Source organism: Neoarius graeffei, chromosome 4, assembly GCF_027579695.1.
Source record: "Neoarius graeffei isolate fNeoGra1 chromosome 4, fNeoGra1.pri, whole genome shotgun sequence".
NCBI classification, from domain to species: Eukaryota; Metazoa; Chordata; class Actinopteri; order Siluriformes; family Ariidae; genus Neoarius; species Neoarius graeffei.
In genome coordinates this window covers 115,624,263-115,642,766 of record NC_083572.1, presented here as the reverse complement: position 1 = coordinate 115,642,766, position 18,504 = coordinate 115,624,263, and the positions used below count along the sequence as shown (strand labels likewise).

Here is an 18,504-nt window from a genome sequence, read left to right as displayed (position 1 = left end):
ACAGACAGCTAACTTGCCGACGTAATTTTCTCGTTTGAGTCGTACAATCGAAAACCACCGACGTTTTGCTTTCTATCTATCTCGTATCTATCTATGTGTGCACACAGCACAAATCCCACTGTAGCCGGATATCTATAAAGATGCATATTTATCTATACGGTTGCATTTACATGTAAACGAAGGTTTCAGGTTGTTTTTTTTTCTCCCCCTATTTGAACTTCTACTTCATTTTGTTATTTTATTTCTACTATTGTTTAATTCTTATTATATTTTTCCCATTTATTTTATGTAATTTTATTCTCTATTGTTTACTGTTTTGCTTTTACTTCTGTAAAGCACATTGAACTGCCACTGTGTATGAAATGTGCTATAGAAATAAACTTGCCTTGCCTTCAGTCACTGAAAACGGATACTTTCGAAAACCCCGGGCAGAGTGGAGATTTCTGGAACTCTGAATTGTCTGAGGACAGAATTGTAACTGTATGTCTACAAAGTGAGAAAACGTGAAGAGAGTATAAGAGATGAATAACTTACATCCCAAATTAATCGCACATTCACGTAGTTCGTTGGTTGTTGTGTTGTCGGAGTAGAGCATGACTATCTGATACGACCTGCTGCTTGAACGCGCGAAATGTTTATATGCTACGGTAATATGCATCCCCGCAGAAACCAAATAGGCAGAACAAAAATCCAGCGGGCGGAACTAACATTTTGTGGGACATATTGGTTTTATAAATTTTATTGTCCGACCCTGGGGTGGCCACACACCCCGGCCACCCCTTAGCTCCGCCCCTGCCTTCACTTGGGGCGGCAACTCACTCCCAACCCAGAGGGAGCACGCCACCATTTTCCAGCAGAGTTAACATAAGGCTTCCTTTTTGCACAGTAAAGTTTTAACTGGTGTTTGTGGATGTAACTCCGTATTGTAGCTTGATAAAGGTTTGCCAAAGTAATCCCAAGCCCATGTGGTTGTAGATGAATGACGGTTCTTGATGCAGTACCATCTGAGGGATCAGAGATCATGGGGGTTCAGATTAGGTTTGAGCCCTTTACACACTGAAATTCGTTCAGATTCTTTGAATGGTTTAATGATATTCTGCACCGTAGAGGGTGAAAGATCCAAATCCCTTCCTATCTTTCTTTGAGGAACATTGTTTTTAAACATTTCAATAATTTTCTCATGCATTTGTTGATAAACTGAAGATCCTCGGCCCGTCTTTACTCCTCAAAGACTCGGCCTTTCCTGGATACTGATTTTGTACCAAATCATGATTACAGTCACCTGTTGACATCACCTGTTTCAAGTCACATCATTATTTAATTGTTTTACTTCATTACTCGCCCTAAAGTTCCCCGTCCCAACTTTTATTGGAATGTGCTGCAGGACTGAAGCTCAGGAATGGATGGAGATTAACAAATGAAATGAAGTTGACCAACAAAACATGTAATATATTGGGTTCATTCTGTCTACAATGAAATACAAGTCAAAGTACATTTAAAAATCACTGATTTCTTTTTTAATTTGCATTTTCCACACTGTTCCAACATTTTCTGATTTGGGGATGTAACAGATTTTCACAATCACCACATTTCTTCTTTAAATTTTCCTGCAAATTATTTATGAATAAATATTTATTTATTTATTTATTTATTTTATTTTATTAAAGGATCCCCATTAGCTTGTGCCATAGCAGTTCGCTAGTCTTCCTGGGGTCCCCAATTCAAAACATATCACATCATTTCAACGGTTAAGAAACATACAGATATACATGCATTGCAAAATGCTAAGTGCAAGTTAAAAGTTCAAAAGTTCTAATATAGCAAAATGCATGACAAAAATACTTATACTAAAAAGTTCAGGAACAATTGTAGCAAACAGTTATAAAATGCAGTGCTGCCACCTCAATTTTTCAAAAAATAAAATGCAGTGCTGCCACCTGTACATTGCTAAAGTACTCCTTTGAACACCTAATAAAACAATAAAAAATATAAACTATACAGCTTAAGCCGACACCTATATTAACCATTCAAAAGATACACTTTTAGTCTCTTTTTAAAGGATCTTTTGCATTTGTCTTGACGAATATCAAGTGGCAATTCATTCCATATCTTAATTGCTCTATAAAGCACAGTTCTTTTCAGTGAATTAGTTATTGGATTTGGTTGTACAATGTCACCCTTACCCGCTTTCCTGGTGTCATGTTTGTGAACTGTATTACAAAACACTACTTGATGTATCATAAACTCAGGTCTATGCGTTTTCATTGTTTCAGTAAGAAATGTCACTGTGCTTAGGGCCAGCCTCTTCTCAACGCTGAGCCATGACAGCGTAGTCTGCATCTTATGGATGCTAGTTCTAGATGAACATCCTAGAACAAGCCTAGCAGCTCTGTTCTGAACAACTTGTAGTTTTGCCAGATCCTTTTTTGAGGCCGAGGCCCAGACCACTGAGCAGTAATCCAGATGAGATAAAATTAAAGATTTGCAGACTTGCTCCAGGATTTTAAATGGCACATATGGTGCACGTTGTCTTATATAGTGAATACCACTGCCCATTTTATGAATGATTCTATCTATATGTTCTGACCATGACAGATGGTTGTCAATGACCATGCCCAGCAATTTCACTTTTTCCACTTGTTCTATGGGGTCTTTGGCCACATATAGCTCCAACTTTGGCTTAGTAGCCAATTTGTGTCTAGACCCAAATAAAATACTCTTAGTTTTAGATATATTCAAGACAAGCTTGTTCAATGTAATCCATGCATACACAGTTTCCAGTTCTTGCGATATCACTTCACTAAGTTCATTATAAGTATTAGCTGCACAGTATGAAATATGGTTGATTCTAGTTGAGAAATGTCAATTTTTTTGGAGCCAACAACATAATCACTTTCCATGAACATTATAATTATGCAATAAGCAAGATGCAGCAAAGTGACAAATCTAAATGATTGTCAGAAAAGATTCCTCGAACCAAACCTTTCACGTGTTGGTCTGACGTTTCTTAAAGGAGTCAACTTACCATTTCCAGAATCCAGTTCATTACCTCCAACAACTTTGTTGGAGGACATTGTTTTTGCCTCTGCTTGTTTGTTTATTTGACTTTTCCCAATGTAACTCAAAAAGTAGTGAATAGATTTTGATGAAAATTTAAGGAAAGGTGGGCCATGGGCCAAGGAACAATTGATTAGATTTTGATGCAAATCCAGATATACAGTATCTACTGAGTGCTCTTCTAGTTGTTTTTATTTTGAAATCTTGTGAATGCTACACTGTTAGCTCTCTGTGCAGCAAAACCTTCACAAATTCACTGTTAATGATCCCTTCAAAACCTGTCTCAAACTTTTTCTTCATCTTTGTCAGCTATGGCCTAAAGGTCAGAGAAGCACCCTTAGGCCCAAAGGGTTGCTGGTTCAATTCCCTAGACTAGCAGGAAAAGTGGGGAGGGAATGAACAGTAATTCCCCTCCCTCTGTATTAATGGCTGAAGTGCTCTTAAGCAAGGAACCTACTGTAATCCCCCACTGCTCCCTCGGCACTGTAGCATAGCTGGGCACGTGGCTGGGCACGTGGCTGGGCACGTGTGTGTTCACTGCTTCAGGTGAGTTAAGTGCAGGGGAATTTTGCTGTGCTTGAGTGTACATGTGACAAAAAAATAAAGGCTTCTTCTCATAAATGAGACCTTTCAATTCCTAAAAAAGTGGAATATGGTATCCCACAAGGTTCATGTTTTAATCCTGGCTATTGTTTTTGCTTTAAACAATCTCTTGAATGAGAAATTCACAAACATGATGTTGGTTTTCAGTTCTATGCTGATGACACACAACTCTACATATCAGTTCAGACTGATTCATCAGCAAAGCTATGCAAAATACATGAATGTGAAAGATTTGAAAGCTTAGATGAATGAAACCGTCCTTCTCCAACATAATGATAAAACAGAAATAACCTTTTCTGTAAAACCTAAAGCTACAGTTAGGGCTCTCAGTGTAACTTTAGATACCAGTTACTCATTTAATGGACTTGTATTTAAAACTTGTCTTCTCTCTTCTGTGTTTAGGTTTTGGCTCATTTGTTGACAAGGATAAACTCCCATACGTTACCCAGGTTAAGGCCAGGAGACGGAACCCCTGTCCCACTCGCACTGACACCTGCGAGCCCGCCTTCACCTTTCACAATGTTCTGCCATTGACTGAACATCCCACAGAATTTAAGAAAAAAGTCAGTGAGCAGAAGATCTCTGGTAACCTGGACTCTCCTGAAGCTGGTTTAGATGCGATCATGCAGGCTGCTGTGTGCCAGGTGAGGACGAGGCTGTGACAGATAACACCTAATAAACATCTACAAAACTCCTAACAAAGGGGAAAAACAGGTATTCAGCAGGCTGGCAGTGGACAATAAATTATACTTATAGTGCCAAAATGTGCTTTCCCATTTCTAGGCAATTTATGGTATTTATTTAAATAAATAAATAAATAAAAAGAAACAGGAAAAGCAAACAAAAAACATACAAATAATGTTACAATAATAATTTCACACTAGTAATTATGGACATGGTAACTATCCTTCAGTTCAGTTCAAGTCAGCAATTGCATAATGGCTACTTTTATGTTAATGAGGCTTCTTAACATCTTCAATTAAGAAGCTCCACTACTGTCACAGGTTTTTTATTTACTTCCTGTGTTTACCTTTTCCCAATTTACATTGACTTTTATTCATTTACCAGACACAGAATTAGTCTGTGTCCACACCACTACTCAGTTTTAGGTGTTGACCATAAGCTTCGACTGCTGAAAACGTACAGACTAACATATATGATCAAACATCTCAGGTTCAGCCAGGCTGTAAATCATGTACTACAATCTCAGCATAAAGAAAAGTGTTAAAGGAATCTTTTGGGTTGGCATTAAATTTGCACATTTTCCATTAACTGCCAATATCACATCCCAAACTAACATCCACAGAGGAGGGACAGAGCAAACAGAGCAACAGTTATCCCCTATGTGGTGGGATCTTCAGTGAACATTGTAATATTTGTGTATTTCAAACCCAGCATCACATTCAGATAGGAAGTGTTCTGTTTAACAAGTTCTTCTTCCATGTACACGTATAGAAAATTATCGGATGGGGGAATGTGACTCGAATTCTGGTCTACACTTCTGATGACACCTTTCACATGGCAGGAGATGGTCGACTTGCTGGAATATTTAAGCCACATGACGGAAAGTGTCATCTTAAAGACGGTGTTTATGATGGCACATTGTTTGTGAGTACCAACTCTGCATAAACCACTATATTCATTTCAGTTCTTACAGACAGTGATACTAGAGTTTAACCACAGAGGGAACACGGTCCCCATGGGAACCGGGAACCACCTGACAACACAGTTAGTTCCTGGTTTAGGTCTTACTGACAGTTACCAGTCTGTTAGCATCTGTGGAGGTCTTTTAAAGGTTAACTCTATATTCACAGTCAGATGATACGTCACTCATGTTGCCTATAGTTTGTCTCTTGTAGGTGTGTAGCAAATGCGACTGTTGCTTGTGGGTGTGGCCTTTCTTGTATGATTTTTTTTTTTAGTTCTGATGAGAAACTGTAGTGTAATGTTTCTTATTTTAAAGAACAGAAACACATTGTTAGAACCTGTGTCTGTCTCAGTTCAGATGCGTTGACGTAAGAGCGCTCTGGAGCAGGGAGGGAACGAACCACACGAATTAAATCAGTCTGGTTTATTCGTGCACTGCTCGATGATACATAGAAAAAGCAGGGTTTATATACATAAGAAGCTTGCGTGACAAGATAAGTAGAGGCTCGGGGGCACAAGGTCAACTCACCAAATAAGGAGTTGTTTTATTATACATGAAAGAGCAGAATGTACACCCCCTAGAACAGGAGGGTCCAGGAATGTGGTTTCAGTGAAACTAGAAGGTACAGAGAAAATAAAAGAGTATGTTCTCGCGATTATGCACGTTTACCAGGATGTGAACAGGTCATAAGTTCAGTACAGCCATGCACGAGAACACACATACAATCTTACAATCCCCTCTTTTATACTTTGTTTACAGAGTATAACTACAGTTTAGACTCTAACGTATTGACAGACATAACAAGACTGATTAGTATGTTGTTTAGCAGTCCAGTTGGCAAATTGCCAAAAAACGTTGTCCTCGTGGCTGGCTTGAGCGGGATTCCCTGCTCCAAGCACCAAGACCAATACCAGAAGGAAAGTCATACTGGTCACTGACTTTGTTCTTTCTGTGTCCACAGGATGTAGATAGTTGAAGGTAGCCCAGGCTCACGTGTCTTCCAGATTCTTTAGTTCAGAAGTCTGCGGGACGCACCGACCATCCCCTCTTTGTAGATCAGCCGAAACCGGATCACTCCGGATGCTGGAAAGGGGATCCCTGAAAAGGCCGTCAGCTATTGTCACAGCAACTTTCTGAAACACAAAAACCTGTTAAGCATCAACAATATAGATTTCTATTACATTGGAGCCTTCTTTATTCGACTGGCATGAATCCACTGTGGAAAAAGGTCAGTTAGTACAGCCGTTCGAGTTACAGCGAGCACATCCGTGGGTTCACTGTAGGGCGGTTCCTCTAGAGGAGTGCCTAATTTAGCGAATTTCTTTACCAACACTTTATCCCCTACCTCAAAGGGGTGAGTGGGTGCCTCAGGAATGGGAGGCTTTTTGGAATTTAGTCTCGTCCAGTACTCATCCAACACCCGCATGAGACCCACGGCGTACTCACTGAGATGTACATCAAGATCACTCGTTCCTATAGCCTGCATACCTCTGCGCCAGGGTGTAGGAAAAGGCCGGCCCATCACGAGCTCGTACGGAGACAGGTTGTCGAGGGCCACTTGAGCGGTCATTCGCATGTCAGCGAGAACTAAAGGCAAAACTTGTACCCAATTTTTAGTACCAGCTTCTTGCATGGCTTTACGCAGCTTACCCTTGATTGTTCTGTTTGCGCGCTCCACAATGCCGGAGGATTGTGGATGGTACGGGATGTGGAAACGCCAATGGATCTTTAAGTCTTTACACAGTTCTTGTGTCACCTTAGAGGTGAACGGCGTACCTTTGTCAGAGTCTATCCCTACCGGGAGACCATAACGCGGAATGATTTCTTGCGTCAATTTGTTTACCGCCGTGCGAGCGTCTTCTTTCCCGCAAGGGAAAGCCTCCACCCATCGTGAAAATTTGTCGACCATGACCAAGAGATACTTAAAGGGGCCCTGTTTTGGCATGTGAGTAAAGTCAATCTGCCATTCCTGGAACGGCGTGTCAGGTATGGGAAGGTGCTGATGTACCGCGCCTGGTTTAGATGGATTATTCTGGGCGCACGTTAAACATCTGTCTAGAATGTGATGTACATCGGTGTGTATTTTGTCGATGCAAAATATTTTGGATAAATCCTCCACTACCCCTCTTCGGCCGCGGTGAGTGGGACCATGAAACTCGCGGACGAGAAAGGGAGTACAGTGTCTAGGCAAACAAAGGCGGCCCTGAGCATCGATCCGAACGCCGTCAGACGGCTGCGCGCCGCATGAGTCCCAGGAATGGTTGTCTGAGGCCGAAGCGGAGGCCTGGAGGGAGATCAAGTCAATGTCCGGAAGAACGGCACTAATCATACGGCTGGATGAGACCAGGGAGAGAGTAAGCGAAGGCGGAAAAACACCGGAGGCAGCCGCGGCTTTGGCAATGCGATCGGCGAGAGAGTTTCCCCTGATCTCAAAAGAGTCCCCAATACAATGAGCACGAGTCTTAACAATGGCTAAAGAGCGCGGGAGAAGACAGGCGGTGATTAAATCAGTAACAAGCGAAGAATGAGAAATGGGCTTACCGTCTGCAGTGGTGAACCCACGCGAAGCCCAAATCCGACCAAAGTCATGAGCAACGCCGAAAGCGTAGCGTGAATCAGTGTAGATAGTGACGTCTGTGTCCTGGGCGATAACACATGCACGGGTTAGAGCGTATAGTTCAGCAGCCTGAGCCGAGGAGAAAGGAAGAGAAAAAGCTTCAACAGTTTCATCAGGAAGGCGGCACACAGAATAACCACACACGAAAACGCCGTCAGAGGGGCGTGAGCACGAGCCGTCCACAAACAGCGAATCACCTGAAAGTAACGGGGTGGAGCGTAAGTCGGGGCGGATACTTGTCTCGAAAAGAATGCTAGAAATGCAGTCGTGTGTTTCAGAAGGAAGAGAATCATCCTGTGAATTGAGGAGGCGCTGAAGCGCGTGCGCGAGAGAATCAAAGGAGGAGGAGGGCTTAACAGTAAGGTTTTCGGTGGCCAAAAGAATAGACTCGTATCCAGAGCGACGCTGCGCAGATAAATGCTGGGTACTGAGGTTCTTTAAAACGTGCACTACATCATGTGAGGTGTGGAGAACGAGCGGGTGAGACAAAACCAGCCGTTCAGCGTCCGTGACCATGACAGCACATGCAGCCACCGCCCTGAGGCAAGCAGGGAGGCCCTGTGCCACAGAATCAAGAGTTTTAGAGAGGAACGCACAAGGCCGCATACCCCCCCCGTGCTCCTGCGCCAAAACCCCAGACGCAGTTCCCTGCTGGTTGCACACATATAAATGAAACGGCAAACGGTAATTCGGAAGTCCGAGAGCAGGGGCCGAGCATAAAGCCTGCTTCAGGGCCCTGAAGGCCGTCAGCATTTCATCAGACCACACCAAGGGCTGAGTCAAAGGGTCCGAGTGCAGAATTGCAGAGCGCAGACACTTGTCATAGGTGGAACAGTCAGGAATCCACTGGCGGCAGTAATTGATAAGTCCCAGAAAAGCCATGAGGGCGTGTTTGGTGGCAGGCACCTGAGTGTCTAGGATGACCTGCACACGCTCGGGGCTGAGCCTGCGGGAGCCCTGGGAGAGATCGTGACCCAGATATCGAACAGTGGGGAGGCAGAACTGAAGCTTAGTTCGTGAGACCTTGAAACCTTCTTGCGCCAGAAGAGAGAGGAGAGCGAGTGTGGCTTTAGCGCAAATGTCCTCGTCCTCCGCCGTTACCAGAAGATCATCCGCGTATTGGAGCACGGAGGAGCCCGAGGGGAGGCACAAACCGGCCAAGGCGTCCCTCACTACGGCTGTAAAAACCGCGGGGGAATCGACATATCCTTGGGGTAACCTGGTCCATGTGTACTGCTTTCCCCTGTGCGTAAAAGCGAACAGGGGCTGCGTGTCGTGGCCCACAGGGACGCTGAAAAAGGCAGAACAGAGGTCAATCACAGAGAAAAACGCATGTTCACACGGAATCGAGGCCATAAGAGAGGGAACGTCTGGAACTAATGGGGCGACTGGGATAATTAACTCATTAATCTTACGCAAATCCTGGGTGAAACGCCACGTGCCGTTGGGCTTCTGCACCGGATTCACTGGAGTGTTATAAGGGCTGACACAGGGAACAACCACACCTTGCTCTAGGAGAGAACACAGAACATCATCAATGCCAGACAGTTTAGCTGGGGAAAGGGGGTACTGTTTTACATATACTGGCGAAGAGTGTTTAATGACCGCCTCGTAAGGGGTACAGTTAACAAAGCCCACCTCGTCCTTATGTTCCGCCCAAAGAGAAGCTGGAAGGTCAGAAAGAGAGGGTGTGAGGTGGGTAACGGCACAAGCAGCATTAAGAAGATTATGAGGAAGAGAAAGGGAGGTGAGGGCAAGAGCAGCCGACGAAGTGTCGTCTGGTGCGTCAACAACCATGTGTGAACCACTGAAAGAAATAGAAAGCCCTAGGAGGCTCATGAGATCCCGTCCAAGCAGGTTAAAAGGGCAATCAGGCATGCAAACAAAGGAGTGAGAAAACTTCAGTAAAGGATCAAGGGCACAAGTAACAGAAAGGGGGGGCGTGCAACTGGAATGGAAAGGAACCCCTTCTATTCCCACAGAGCTTACAGACCGTGTAGATAAAGGACCCGCATATTCCCTCCCCACTGAGGACATGGTAGCCCCGGTGTCGAGTAAAAAAGGATATTCAGTCCCTGCCAGGCATAAAACAATAGTGGGAAGATCTTCGTTAAGAGGGGAGCTGAATAAAAGATTTAACATAGCAACGGTCGGGGTTTCATCGCTCTGAGGGCAGCCCTATAGCGGGGCGTGATAGCGCTGGTCCTGTCCGTTATTCTGCCGATAGCCCTTAGGTCCGGGATTCTGGCCTTGCAACACATCCCCTAATTCTCCCGTCCTACTCTGCTCATCCCTCCGCCGCGCATAGCATTCCCTCATCCAGTGGCCCTCCTTTCCACAATAGTGGCACCTGCCTGTTTTCTTCCGGTTCCCACCCGACCATGTGCGAGGCCCGGTGCGTGTTTTGTCATTATTATGACGATACGACCCGGGGCCCTGTGGGGCCACAGATAAACATGCTTTATTAGTCTTACAATCTAACAACCCATCACTTTCCATTGTCCTCAACCGTTCACCCGCTTGGCGAAGGACCAAATGAGTCCTATCGCTCAAGTGATGTTTCAAAACGTTCTGAACCTCAGGGCGGCAGTTAGATAAAAAGGTGGACAGGAACATTGGATTGGGTTGAGTCATGTCCAATTCTAACCCACCCAGGTGCTGCCAAACTTCACCAAAACGTTTCCAGAAAGGCCGACGTCACTTCTGACTTTTCCTGTTTACAGTTAGTAACCTGCGACAGATCACGGTTCGCTTGTTTCATAGCCAGTAAATACCTAGTTAACTGCTCACGCAGGAGCTGCAAAGCATTCGGTGTGTCCCTCCAAAAAAATGTCGACACGGTGCGCTGACGCGGACGGCCACCTTCCTGAGCCGGAGCTATTTCTTCCTTTATATTCATAGCGACGTCATTTCTAGGTTGCAACACATCGACTATTTCGAGCAAACGCTCCTCATCATATAATCTGTGTCAACTGATGAGGTGTTCAAATGTGCGAGCTGATCTGAACAGAGCTGCCAGACATACACATACAGAGGGCTTCCAAACCCATACTGCACACCGCACATTTCACTTACTTCAATAGTTAGTCCATCTGGAGTGGATGTGAGATTTACTTCTAATTTGCACATTAAATCATGTGCTAACAAATTTACTGGACATGTATATGAGATGAGGAATGAGTGGGACGTAACTATTCCTCCCTCGCTTTACATGGGAGGTTAACTGAGAAAGTTTTAGTTTTAGAATAGCCTTTAAAACAGGTCTCGGGGTGTAAACACCCTTTGATTTATCCCATACCTTCTTCATGTCAAACCATTTCTTCGTAAATCATACCCTGCGCGCATATAAGGGCGGTCCCAATCCGGATCGCCTAAGCTTTCATAAATCATACGGTGCGCTGAAGCAAGAAAGCCTGGATTAAACGTCCCATCACGGGGATACGATGGAATCTGAGGATTTGCCTCCGTCCACCCAGCCAAATTGTCCAGCCACGGCGTAACGTAATAGCCTAAACCACACTTATTCATCCATTCGGCCGGGGTTTCCCCTGGCGCAGGCTTAGGGAACGAGCTTCCCATCGTACAATGACAACAAACGGATCTGAAGAGGAACAGACAACAAATATAGTACAAATTTGTATAGCGCGCTCTTCCTGGACTCGAACCAGGGAAAACTGTCCTCCGTAGGACACTACGAAACTACTGCCAACCAGGTAGTCAATCAAACATGTCTTACCTGATTGAGAGTATCACGTCGGGGTCACCAAATTGTTAGAACCTGTGTCTGTCTCAGTTCAGATGCGTTGACGTAAGAGCGCTCTGGAGCAGGGAGGGAACGAACCACACGAATTAAATCAGTCTGGTTTATTCGTGCACTGCTCGATGATACATAGAAAAAGCAGGGTTTATATACATAAGAAGCTTGCGTGACAAGATAAGTAGAGGCTCGGGGGCACAAGGTCAACTCACCAAATAAGGAGTTGTTTTATTATACATGAAAGAGCAGAATGTACACCCCCTAGAACAGGAGGGTCCAGGAATGTGGTTTCAGTGAAACTAGAAGGTACAGAGAAAATAAAAGAGTATGTTCTCGCGATTATGCACGTTTACCAGGATGTGAACAGGTCATAAGTTCAGTACAGCCATGCACGAGAACACACATACAATCTTACACACATAGAATTTTATTTCAAGCTTGCAAGACTAGCTGCCTTTTTTGCTGCCATCTTGGTGTATGTGCTTCCTAAATTATCTCTGACTTCCTCTATTAATTTGATTTAAAGATGTTATACTGGGCGGCGGTGGCACGGCGGTGTAGTGGTTAGCGCTGTCGCCTCACAGCAAGAAGGTCCGGGTTCGAGCCCCGTGGCCGGCGAGGGCCTTTCTGTGCGGAGTTTGCATGTTCTCCCCGTGTCCGCGTGGGTTTCCTCCGGGTGCTCCGGTTTCCCCCACAGTCCAAAGACATGCAGGTTAGGTTAACTGGTGACTCTAAATTGAGCGTAGGTGTGAATGTGAGTGTGAATGGTTGTCTGTGTCTATGTGTCAGCCCTGTGATGACCTGGCGACTTGTCCAGGGTGAACCCCGCCTTTCGCCCGTAGTCAGCTGGGATAGGCTCCAGCTTGCCTGCGACCCTGTAGAACAGGATAAAGCAGCTAGAGATAATGAGATGAGATGTTATACTGCCACCTACTGACTGACATGACATAATATATATCTAATAGCTATACTACTAAAGGACACGAAATTAAAGAATGTCAATAGCTTCAAGTATCTTGGTAGCTACATAACTAATGACTGTTCAGTGAAGGAAGAATTAACAGCACATATTCAAGCAATATCCTGTGCATTCAGAAAATTACGCCATTGAGTCTTCGACTCACATGACCTCACCATTTCCACCAAAGTAAAAACCTACAATCAATGCCTTATACCTCTACTAATTTATGGTAGTGAAACTTGGACTTTGTACCATCATCAAATTAGGCAACTCCGTACAACTGAACAGCGCCAAATTCTAAATTCTCAAGATAAAATGGGACCATTACATCAGCAACGAAGAAGTTCTCACTAGAGCATGTGTGGAAGATATAGAAATAAAACTAGTTCGAAGTAGACTATGCTGGATAGGTCATGTGTCCCGAATGAACAATAATCGACCAGTAAAATCTATATTGTGTGGTGAATTACCGTAACTGAAGGAACGCATTCTGTTGGTCGACCTAAATTAAGATATAAAGACACATGCAAAAATGCTCTGAAATGTGATGATGCACTTAATTAATGGAAAGCAAAGGTAGAGAACTAAACAGAATGGAGACAACTGATTTGTCAAATCTGTGATAAACTGAATGAGAAGAGAGTCAGTGTGTACAAGAAGCAGAAGGACAAGAGGAGAAGGAAAAAGAATATACCAAAGACAATCTCATGAACATTATATATAAAATCTACTATTTTTGTACTAACTTGTGTTATACCCATTTTCGGGCTAAGGCATGTGTGTGTGTGTACTGTTAAAGAAAGGCTGTCTGTCTCTCTGTCTGTTCACGTGTGCAAATCAACAAGGCCGGACACACATACTCCATACTTTGCGCATGGATTGGTGACCCCCATAGGGGCCTAAAACAACATTTTTGATTTTCCAAAACATGGGATTAGTGCTAATCCAACACAACATTCACTTCTTGTAGGCCACATGTTCATACTAACACACTGCACACAGCCTCGGCAGGGAATCCCCTCCCCCACTCGCCTGAGAGTTTCAGTTGTACAGGACCTCAATAGTCGGGTCATAATGTAAGGTTCTGTGACCATCCTCTGGCAACAATGTTTTGCTGATTGATTTGACCTCTATGGACCCTTTAGAAAAGATTTAGCTCCCATGTCCTTCCCAAAAATCCCGGCATTTTTTGTTACAGAGCCAAATTCAAAATGGTGCCCGGCGCCATCTCTAAAAAATAACTTTTGAGCTGAATGACCTAGAATCATGTATGAAGGCACTTTTTCACACAAGTCAGCCATGAGGATTCCAAATCTGACACCATTTTGATAATACAACTTTGTTTTGATCATGTAATTCAAGATGGCTGCCATCTAGTACAATAGTTCTCAACCTTTTCAGGCCGTGACCCCCCAATTTATGTGAAAGTACGTACAGTACATCAAGAGCGACCTACAGTACGCTACCGAGTAGCCAAGGTGCTTTTACTTTGAGTTTCTTACATTATCACCCCCCCCAAAAAAAAAACACCTTGTGTCTCGACCCATAGGTTAGAAAACATAACTTTTGTTTAAAAGCAAAAAAAGGCCAGTGAATAATGCACTCATACTATTTTGTTCATTTTATATTGTGCACATCATACCCAGTTTTCTTGATTCTAACTCTTTACCTTTCATGCCTTGACATGTCCTTTAGCGATGTCTCTGGCAACTAAAAACTTCATCTAGCTACTTTGGCGACTTTTTGGCAATTCTAAAAACCTCATCTAGCGGCTTTGGCGACATTATGGCAAAAAGCTTGTCTTTTAAGTGACAAAATCATTGTTTTTCAGCATAACTATAGCTCTGCACCGTGGTCAGAAACATATCTCTCATAGCATCATCACATGCTGCTTGTTTAGTGCTGCTACTTGTTGCCTCAGTCATTCTTTTGAGCCCACAGTGAGAGGAGCTAGATATTTGATCTGTAAAGACAAATGTAAAGATAGTGTTCATGCTGCATGCACAACTGCTTGAATATGGAAGAAAGCAATATACCAACAGGGACAGATAGACAGCCATGTGTTCTCCAATGTGGTACTCTGTGTAATAAAGCCACAGATACCATTAGGTCAGCTCAGAGATGGGAAAACATAAAACAAAAGTCACTGTTATGGAGTGGCCTTGACAAGTTTGGACATGTCTATGCAACTGTTGATTGGAATAAAGGTCCAGTTGGAAAGCATGTCCATGAAGCATGTTTGTTGACACTATGTAATACTAAGAAACTGGAACAAGCCAAAACAAGACAGAGAAAACAAGAGACTGATGAATGCCCATCTCAGTCTTCTTCTATGTTAGATGAATGTTCCACAGCTGCAGATCCACCTGCCAAACGACTACGATCAAGTCTTGGGCAGATACATGATAAAACAAAATGTGTCTGGTGTTGTAAGGCTGAGTCACCAAAGCACCCAGAAACAAAGTTGAGGCTGATTTCCTATGATCATGCATGGGCAGCTTTCAAGAGCCATACAGTTGCCCTGGAAGATCAGACAATGCGGGACAGAATCAATTGCCTGATCGATTCTGCAACTGATCAGCCCTATGCACTTGAGATCCGATATCACTACACATGTTGGATGAAATATGTGACAAAATACAAGAAAATGACCGAAGATGACAAACTCCCACATATGCACAATGTCACTCTACGTGAGGCACAGACTATGTTCTTTAATCACATAAGAAAAATTATTATTGAGGAACATGAACTAAGGTCACTGCAGAGCCTCCTCCAAGACTACAGCTCTATAATCTCTCGTTATGGATTCCCAACATCTGGGGTTAAATCATCTTACATCAAAGACATCCTGACCCGGGAATTTGGGAGTAAGATTGGTTTCCATTCACGCTCACAGAGGAACCAGAGTGACCTAGTCTATGACATGTCTGGCGGTGGGTCATATGTTGAAGCTGCACTAAACTCCATCGGCGTCAGTAATGAGCAACTGGTGCACAATGTGGCTGAGCAGATCAGGGATGATATTAAATCTATAAAACTCATCCGATGGCCACCAAGGGTTGAAGAACTGGAGGAGGAGGAAGAGCTCTCACCTCTCCTTGTGCAGCTGCTATCTGCTTTACGGGGGAAGAAGGAGGTAGATCTGTCTCCATGCACACATTCCCTCACCTCGCTCATCACACAGTATGTGTTAAAACGACCCACCACAACGGCCATCAATGCCACCATCACCCTTCATGGTTTGACTCGCAGCAAGGAGCTTATTGACTGCTACTACAAGTTGGGTATGGGGATCAGCTACCATGATGTGCTTCTCTTGCGTGATATCTGGACCTTGCATGATTTTGAGCAATGTTCTGTGTGTCCTGATGACATTGCTGAGGGAGAGCCAAGTATCAGTATCATTGACAATGATGACTTTCAAAATGACACTTTGACAGGGGGGGGTACTGGACACCACTGTAACTGGATGTTTCTGCAGCGCCTAGATCTTCTTGCACAGAAGGAGCGGAACATCCATGATGCACATGAGTGCACAAAAGATGCAAAGACTGTTTCACAGGCTCTGACTGAGAAGGCATCAGAGATGCAGGCAGTTAAACCATATAAGACGATCAAGCGTGGGGAACCTCCCATCCGCCCCAGGCCCACTACCTTCTCATCAAGTACAGAGCCTCAGCACAAGCGGAGCATTATTCATGCGCTTGTTCGTGCAAACAAGAATGGTGAACGCCCTAATGCAGCTGAGCGGACTATCCCTTCCTACAACGGGTTTCATGCCAGCTTGAATAAGGAGCAGTCAAAGAGCAAGGCTTATTTCCATATGTCTTACAATCAACCGCCAAACAAGTCAGTTGTGAATGACATCATGGAAAAGCTATCTCACATCATCATCTCAAAACGCATGCCCTTTGCCTTTTTAGTGGGAGATCATCCTGTGTACGTCCTTGTCACTCTGCTCAAGGCAGAGAACCCAGACAAGTACCGTGACATTGTACCCTTTCTTGGTCCTTTCCATACACAGTGTGTGATGATGAGTACCATCTACAAGCGCTACAAAGGGAGTGAGCTGGGAGATGTACTTGTAGCGGCTGGAGTTATTGCAGAGGGATCCGTTGATTCTGCTCTGAAAGGCAAGCATTATAAAAGGGGGCTTCGTTGCTTGAGGCTGATGTATGAGGCACTTATGAGCCAGCTGGCCAAGGAGAGCCTGATACCCAACCTAACAGAGGAGACAAGTGAGAATCTTGATATTCTGAGGAATACAAGTCTCTCCCAAGAAGCCCGTGCTGCTGCTCATGCAGCCCTGGAGGATGATGCTGATCTAAAGGATCTCATCACCAACCTTTTCTCCCAAGTAGAGGTCAGTGACATGGCAGACTACTGGAGGGACTTCCTGTCCATGACAGATGCTCTAATGCAGAATGTGCATGCAGTCCATATCTGCAACTGGGATGAGTATGTCAGCTCTCTGCGTGCTATGCAGCCGTGGATGGTAGCATATGACAACAATAAGTATGGGAGGTGGCTGCCTGACTTCTGGGCAATGCTGACAGCTCTCCCTGCTGAACAGGTTGCTTTCCTTCGTTCTAACTTCAGTCAGTCCATCACAGGTAACCCCTATTCAAACATGGCCTGGGACATGTGGATTGAGTGTACTATGAACAAGGGCAGCAAAATGAAGTCAGGCTGGCTCTCAATCCTCCAAAATGAAAAACAACTGCTGGTGCACTCAAGAAATGTCAACAATGTTACCCGCATAAGAGCAGCACACAACTCTCTTGCCACCTGAAAAAAAACAAAGAAGAAACACACGGAAAGTGGCTCGAAGCGTATGCGTCAGGATGAGCAGTGTGTGCATAACCTGCTTGCATGCATGGATGAATTTGACTCATTCCCATTTAATCCGGCTTCACCCACACTTCGCACCCTACAGTCAGCCATGCCTGCCTCTGATGAGCTCGTTGCTGACTTCAAATCAGCCCATTCTGCAGGAGAGGAGAAGTTGAACATCTTTTTGCAGGACCGGGTGTTCAGCAAGAATAAATTCCTCCATTCACCTGTCAGTTTGAGCAAACGTTTGACATTTTCCAAGCAGGCATGCATTGAGAAGCCCGGCGAGGAACTCAAGGCAAGAGCTGCTGAAATGGAAAGAAGTGCTCTCAAAGCAGTGATCAACCTGGTTGAAAACAGTCAACTTGTCAAGCTCCCCGAGCTGCTGGAACACCATGTTGTTGAGGAATGTGTGGCCTTATTCAACCCCAATGGCACATACAGGAAGACACAGAAGAGCAAGCTCATCCAGAAGCTCTCCCTCCAAACAATTGTTATCAGACAACCCTACGTTGCTCTCATTGACATGGGCATGATCTGGAGGATGGCAACTCCATCAGCAGAAGATCGGCAGACCCAAGACAGCAGCCCATACAAGTGGTTGGACTATGTCTAAAAGGTGTCATCCATCATCCTTGCCCGCCACTCTGATGCTCACCATATCATTTGTGTGAACGATCCATACGATGCAGCATATACAACTAAAGATGATGAGCGAGACCTGCGGATACAAGGGAAGGTACATGTACCAAACACCTACATGAAATTGGATGACCCCTTCCCCTCTGCCAAGGCATTCAAAATGCTACTATGTAGTGTCAGCAACAAGGGGCGGTTGCAAAAACTAATATGCAGCCACCTCACTGACCTGGCACAGAACATGAAAGCTGAGATTGTCTACTCTGTTGGCCCACATTGTACCAACTTGTCAACACAGCAATCGATGGAAGACTACAGCATTGACCAGTCTGAAGCCGACACCATCCTCTTCACTGTTTATGCTGGTCTACGGCAATCAGGCTATA

The 18,504-nt window shown here is 44.4% G+C and overlaps 1 protein-coding gene across 3 annotated transcripts in view; it reads left to right on the top strand.

Annotated features, from left to right (window-relative positions):
- The window catches only part of itgb7 (integrin, beta 7), an 86,958-nt gene that overhangs the window by 16,492 nt on the left and 51,962 nt on the right, over positions 1–18,504 (top strand). For all 3 annotated transcript variants that reach the window (XM_060920269.1, XM_060920268.1, XM_060920270.1), the window contains exons 6-7: positions 4,063–4,304; positions 5,116–5,268. In XM_060920269.1, coding sequence (XP_060776252.1) covers positions 4,063–4,304; positions 5,116–5,268 — 395 coding nt within the window. The remainder of the gene's footprint in view (positions 1–4,062; positions 4,305–5,115; positions 5,269–18,504) is intronic.